The 7,845-nt window shown below is 27.1% G+C and overlaps 1 protein-coding gene across 1 annotated transcript; it reads right to left on the minus strand.

Annotated features, from left to right (window-relative positions):
• Positions 1 to 1,125: 1,125 nt before the first annotated feature.
• On the minus strand, positions 1,126 to 5,131 carry LOC130936328 (protein CUP-SHAPED COTYLEDON 3). Its single transcript, XM_057866383.1, has 3 exons — positions 4,916 to 5,131; positions 2,524 to 2,789; positions 1,126 to 1,755 (listed from the first exon to the last, which is right to left on the minus strand). The coding sequence occupies exons 1-3, from the start codon at positions 5,082 to 5,084 to the stop codon at positions 1,408 to 1,410; spliced, it is 783 nt and encodes a 260-aa protein (XP_057722366.1). The 5' UTR covers positions 5,085 to 5,131; the 3' UTR covers positions 1,126 to 1,407.
• Between the last annotated feature and the right edge of the window lie 2,714 nt (positions 5,132 to 7,845).

Genomic DNA, 7,845 nt, shown 5'->3' on the forward strand with positions numbered 1-7,845 from the left:
TATTAATTTGTAAAGTCTGTTTGGTTATGTAATTGCATTTTAGTTTTATTTTTATTTTGAACGTCAAATTTAACCATTTATTGAAATAAAATAAAATAAAATTCTGATCTTATTATATACATAGATTAGGACAAAATGAGACATGTGAACATTTTATATAATAACCGTATCAACATTTATCAAAAAGATAAAAGAAACCAAAAGAATCAAAATCAAATATCGGAGAGTTAAAAAATTGAAACTGGTTTTGTTCGGACGAGTTTATAAAAAAAATATTTTTTTAACGTAATTTTCTTAAAAGAAATTTTAAAAAAGTAAAAATAATTTAATATTTAAATATTTCATATAAAAATATTTTTTATTTATTAATTATATTTAAGTATAATAATATAAAAAATATTTTTTTGTTTATTTATTATGTGAAAATATTTTTAAATAAAAAATATTTAAAAAATATAAATTATAATTTCTAAAAAAATATTTTTTTAATATTTTTATTTTTATTAATAAAAATTGATAAAATATATTAAAAATTAAAAAAATATTTTTCATTAAAAAAAATCACACCAATCAAACTTTAAGACTCATAACTTTTATGGAACCTAAAATCTTATCTAAGCTTTTAAAGTAAAACCAGTTTTTTTTTTCTTCTTCTTCTCCTCTTTCTCTTCTTTTAAAGCAATTGGCAGCACTCAAGAAGCTTTTTCACCCTAAAAATTGGAGTACCATGATCGGAGAGAAAATCTTGGATTTCAGTAGTTATTTAATTTGTGTAGCATTTAGCAAGTTTTTTTGGTTGATATAGATACAATTTTTTACGCAAAGATCTCTTTTGCACTTTATATTAAATTTAAAAAATTTTAAGATTTATTGTTGGTCAATAAATTGCTGTCTAAACAATCCAGAATTTAAACAATAAATTGCTGCATTTTTTTTTTACAGTGAATGTTATAAACTATCTAAATATTTTATCCATGAGAGATGTGAGGCTTATAATATTTGAACTATAAATATTTTACTGAAACAATTATATTTTTTCTTTTAAATTTTAAATTTTTGTTATAAAATTATTTATACAAAAAAACTTTAGAATCTGACTATACATATAATAAGTGTAACAGTCAATAATTTTTAACTGGGATACATACATTATCAGAAGGATATGATATATTGCATCTGCTAGACCAAAATAAGAAAATTATAAAGAGCCTAATTAATCCAATAATACGTACACTAACACTACTAATTACACAATGAGCATATATATGAATAATATAGTACATATCACGTGACTTGCACACACACACCATAATCAATACATACAACAACGAATTCTTCACACTTTCCATATACAATATGCATATTTACAAATAATACAATAATACACCTAATTGGTATCTTAGCTTCTTATAGCAATGCAATATTATTATTATTATTGTCGACCTGGAAGTCTGATGAGGGCACACTATGATCTTCAAGATCCATGTGATCCCATATGAAGCCATATCCATCATAACCCTTGGGACTATTATTATTATTGGCGTTATTTGTTTGACTATCATCCCTTGATGATGAGAAGTGATGAAGGAAATTATTCATGGCATTATGGTTGTTGATGGGGTTCAAATGATGGGTTGATACCAATGCCATAGAGTTTGATGATTGATGATGTGTGGAAATGGAATCATACATGATAAGTTTGCCACTGTTTTCTTCTTTGCTTTTGTGGAACACTCTACACAACACCCAATCTTCCTGTGTAATCAAACACACGCTTCCTTAAAGACCCTTTAACCTCACACCAAAAATATAATACACACATACACACGCCAAACAAACCCTATATATCAAACCTTTTCCCTTGCTACTCACTTTTTTATTTACCCTTCACAACTTTTCCTAATAAAATTAAGGTAAAACCTCATGTGCGGTCGACTTCACGTGAAGTTGATAGCTGAGAGTCGTTAAATAAAAATTTAGTCAAATTACCTAACACTCTTAGTTATTAACTTTATATGAAGTCGACTGTATCTGAATTTCCACCTAAAATTAAACTAGTCTTTTCATTTAAAAAGAAAAAAACTTAAAGACGTATTTGGTTTTGTTTTGTTTTTGTTTTATTTTTAATATTTTGTGAAAAAAAATGAAACAATAAAATTCGAATTTGGATCCTCTAAATTTTAAATTTTTACTTTAGAAGATAAAGTGTAATTTCTCATCATTTATTTCATAGATGAGACTAAGAAAAAATATAAGAGAAAAACTATTCAAAGATGAGAGATTATTCTGTATCCTCTAAAATAATTCAAAATTTAGAACATCTAAATCCATAAAATTCTGTTATTTTGCCAAACATACCCTAAATTAAACTATTCAACAACATAATGGTTTTGTGATGGTGTGTATCAAGTTCAAAATTTGCACTAGAGTTAATAATGATGATGAAGTTTTGTCACGGGATGCATATGAAGGTATGAGAAGTAATTAATTAAGAAGTTTGAAAATAGAGAAAAAGGAAAGTACCTTAGGGGGCATGTGTGGGGTCTCCAAGCGAAACTCATGCATGATCCAGCCAGTTTTGATGCCATTGGGAGCTCTGTTCCGGTAGAACACCAGAGTCTTGCGCATCCCTACAACCTCTTGCGTAAGTGGATCCTGCACCGTTCGATCCTTCCCCGTTGCTTTCCAATAACCACTTGTCGTCGCTCTGTTCGTTCTGAACCCCGTCGCATATTTCCTGTCTCTGAAGCTGAAGAAGTACCATTCATTTGCATTTAGCTTTGCCACCTCTGCATATACCACGTATTTCATTACTCCATTCGATAGTAGAAGCTCTGATATCATATTATGATACCATGATAGAAGAATACTCGTATCTTTTATCAGTGTAAATTTTTAAAAGAACTAATCTAATCCTTAATTAATAAATATTAAATTAGTTTTAGTAGAAAAATTTTAATCCTAAAATAATATAACAATAATTAGGTCTTGTGTGGAACGAGCATCATGTGTCAACTAGGTCGTGAATGACATGATATTTTCAAGTTTCCAATCTCAGCAGACAAAGGTGACAAGAGGAATAGTGGTATATGACATACACCAACACAGTGTTTGGAAGTTTCAAGGTTGCTATTTATGTAAATACGTGACCTTTTCTATCCTCTCCCTTAGCTTGTTTTCACCCTCTTTTCACATATTTCATAATAATGTTGCGCATGGATCATCGTAATAATAGATAACGTGAAAATTCAGGTGCAGTCGACTTCACGTGAAGTTAATAGTTAAAAATCGCTAGATGAAAATTTATTCAAATCAGTCAAATTATCTAACGACTCTCAATTATCAACTTCACATGAAGTCGACTGCACTTGAGTTTCCACCAATATATAATCAGAGAGATGAGGGCTGATTAATTATTCTACGCAACAAAGATCAAGTATGTCTTTTCATGTGTAAAGTTAGATTTTCTTAACATTTCTTGAGGGAACATTTAATTACTAATTATATATTTATGAGTGCTAAAGAGTCAAAATCATCAAGATAGCGAATCATGCACAAGAAAGGTAAATGAGACATTTATACACGTATATATATACATATAATAATAATTAAGTGAATAATTATCTTTATAATAATTAATCATCTCTATATATATTTTGGTTGCTTAATAAGAATGTATTGCTTTGTCAACTTTGTTATAATTAAATAATAATATAATTACCATGTTTATACCTAAATTAAAGAAAAAATAAAATATGATCATTATTCATTCTATGTTTGAACCTACTCTTGAATATATATCTGCCAGCTAGCTAGAGATCCCTGTATTATTCTAAAAATACTGTATACATACATATATACATACATAAGGCGGATATAATCACACACACAATTATTTTTAAAGAAATAATAATCCGAATATAGAGGAGAAAACAAGTTTATATATAATATACACCAACCACTAGCCACTATACAATTTTTTATTCTTGTTATCATTATTCTATAAACCAAGCAACTAAAATACAAAAGACAAAATCATTAAAGACCATAAAACGAAGTAATGTTAGAATATAATTGAAGGAAAATAAATCTTCGCTCTTATATATATATATATATATATATAATCTACCAATTCTAGATAGACATAGAATGCTTTATTTCTGGAACCCTTTTAACCCTTTTTTTTTACTGAAGGAAAAAATATCTTAAGATTTAAGAACTAGCTTAGGAAGAGAATGGATCTAATAAATAAAAAAGCTTCATGCCGATGACAATAGAGCTTAAAACAAATGGCTTCAATATTCACTTTCTAACATCAATTAGATTAGGGAAGAAACAAAAAAGGATTTATTAGTTCTAATAAATTAAAATTGCATCATTCTATTCTCCAAGGAGATAAAGTAAAATAATAAATGTGTAGAACAATGGAAGTAGTTACACCCACAACATTCAAGGAATAAGGCTGTAAAAAATTGTAAATAAATAAAAAATGTTAAGAGTTCAATACTTTTAAGGTGAAAACTCAAGTGCAGTCGGTTTTGCGTGAAGTTAATAACTGAGAGTCATTAGATAATTTGACTGATTTGACTAAATTTTCATCTAACAGTTCTCAACTATCAATTTCACGTGAAGTCAACTGCAACTGAGTTTTCACCTACTTTTAATTAGTAGCAGTGTAAAAAGCAAAAAAAAAAAAGAAAAGAAAAAAATTGGCTAGTCTTGATTTAAATATAAAAGTAAAAAAAATATTGATGACGAGAAGAGAGATTATTGAGTGAGAGAGAAGATATAAATGGTTGAATATAGAAATAGAAGGTTTTAATTAATTGATGTGAATGAAGAGAAGGAATGATATGGAAGAAAAGGGTATCCATGTGGTTGTTTATTGATTGAGAAAAGAAAAGAAGATACATACCTGGAAGCTGCCATGGCTCGCATATGTGTAAATCAATCTCAACAAGAGTGACTTTAAGAAGTTGCTGGTTTGTGATCTTCTTATAAAGATAATGGCAAACCAATTCCTCATCACTCGGGTAGAATCTGAACCCTGGTGGAAGTGATGCTCCTATGTCTCGAAGCCCCATCTCAATGTATATCAATTCATCAACCTAACTATTTTTTTATTTATAGATAGAGAGCCACTAAGCTGTGTATCTATGTGTATATATATATATATTGTTAGAGCTAGGTAGGGAGGAAAGAGAACACAGTTTTCCATAATAGAATTTCATTCTTCATTAATTACTACAATATTAATTAATTCCACCAAGACCGGGAATGCTTGTGTCATAAGATAATTTAGTATTGAAAAAGTATAGGTATCTTTAAATAATTGTAATTAATAGTGATTGATTATTTTGTGTTTTTTAAAAATAAAATTTAAATAATTACTAATTAATAATGATTTAAAAAATCAAAATTACCAATTAATAATAAATTAGTTAGTAGTTGACCGATTGAATATTGATTATCTAAGCGAATTTGTTAGTATTTTAGTTATTATTTACACAATTATTACAAAATCACTTGTAACCTTATAAAAAAATATATAAATAATTATATCTTTAATAAATTCTTTTGAATGAAAGACTCTTTTAGATTGTTAAATGTGAATTGTATATAATTTTTTTTAATTTTTAGTTTATCATCTTATATTTTTTTTAGTAACAGAAATAGAATATAGATGTTTTGGTTATAGAAATTTTTTAAATATATAATTATTCATTTGCTTCTTCTTATCGCTCTAAACTTAAAAAAAAATAATATTATGATATAATATCAAAAATTTTTATGACAAAAATCTAGAATTCAATTCTTGTTATCTTTTAAAAAAATATATAAAACAAAAAAAATTATAAAAAATTCATGTAAATCTAAAATAAACTTATATAAAAAAACGTATTAAAGATAATTATTTCTCTATTTTCTCCTATCAATTTAAATTTTTGAATAAAATAATATCATTAGATATTTTATCACAAAACTTTCTTGTCTTAAAAATTTAAATGATGAATAGAAAGAAATATAACTAATTATATCTATAACAATAAAAATAATCTCTAAGAAAAATCAAAGTTACAAGAAATTAAACTTTGATTATAACAAGCTAAGGGCAGAAATCATCAAGATACATAATTACGGTTTAGAATCCCTCCAAAATGCCCCTTTTATAGTTTGTGTTAAAAGTTGAATTTCCTTTGTTTTTTCACACCTTATATATATATAACGGTAACTATTACACGTACATTATTTATTTATTTGTTTTTGTTTATTGTTTGTCTTTTTTTAATGGCGGATCATCACAGATTAAGATTGTTGACAGCTTAAGAGGCATCCGTATAGAACCCCACACGCAGCTACATATTATTGGTGAAAATAAACTACCCATTTTTATATATTTTACAATTTATCTTCCTTCCGATTCATGTATGTGTCGTGTTCTTTTAAGTATATATAATTAATTAGTATTAAATTATTTACACAAAGTTTCGTCATTATATACCTTTTCTGTGACTGGGATTTAATTTCCACCAAACCTATTTGCAATCATCACTTTTTTTACTTTAACAAATTTTATTTATCAATCATTCTTTTATATGTCTAAAGTGAAAAAGCAGTTTTGTTCGGTATTAGTCTAAAATGTCAAGCTAAGAGACCTCATTGGTGGTAGCTAGTCCAACGCTTCTCTAGATTCTCAGGCATCTTAATTAATTAATGAATTAATTAATCAATTCGTTATCTTCAAGAAAAGATTATATATATGTACACATTAGAATAATAATAATAATATATAATATATAATTGTTCATACCTGACCAACAATATGGCTCAGGTCTAAATAAATTAAAAGGTCTAATCTAAAGATTGGTTTTTGTTATCTACCGATCTTATCAGAAGAGGTCAGATTCGACACAAATTTCTTTCCTAAAAAGTTTGGCTTAATGGATAACTGGTAAATACACTTATTCAAATAAGTAACTACTTTTAAAATCTTTCAACCCACTTTATGGAGTCATATCTCAACAACTCTAAAATAAAGGGACGGTTATCCACCTTCAGAAGTGAAACTATTCCAACGGTGGTTATTGGATCACCACTATAAATACACTGTGATCTCTGAGGTATCTCTAAGTTCCAATACTCTCTAAACCTACTTAATCCCTTACTGACTTAGACATCGAAGTGTCTTTGCACGTACCATCCCCCTTTCTTTTATATACACAAGTCGGACGACAACTCCCAGATGCAAACCAAGTCGAAGACCACCTCCTCTTAACGCTTGGACTAACCTTACAAGCCTAATCCATCAATCTCAGGCAGTGACGGACCCAGAAAAATTTAGTAGTGGAGGCAAAAATATAATAAAATTTAGGTATAGAATTTTTTTTTGGCTTTCCACGATACCCAACAAGTTAAAGACTAATTCATTCATCGTGAATTTGGGTTCCATTTAACAGTCTGCAATTGACCGACAATGAATTGCGTGCTACACATACGAGACAGAATTCGAATTTCTAATACTTATTTAAGCGGACGACTAAGCTATTATTGACCAATCCAAATTGGTTTAAATATATTTAAAATTTTAAATGAGAACTATATATACATATTGATAAGAACTAAAAATATATATACAATCACTTATTATAATATTTTAAATAATAAAAATATAATTTCATACATATAGTATAATATTTAAAATAATTTATAACAATTTTTTTTATTTTTAACATGATTAAATATTTTTTATATTTTTTTAAATAATTATTTTATTTTTTATTATCTCATATTTAATTGTCAAATCTACTCATTATAATCTTTATGTTATAAATAAATTTTTTAACC

The sequence above is a fragment of the Arachis stenosperma genome, chromosome 6, assembly GCF_014773155.1.
Source record: "Arachis stenosperma cultivar V10309 chromosome 6, arast.V10309.gnm1.PFL2, whole genome shotgun sequence".
Lineage (NCBI taxonomy): Eukaryota > Viridiplantae > Streptophyta > Magnoliopsida > Fabales > Fabaceae > Arachis > Arachis stenosperma.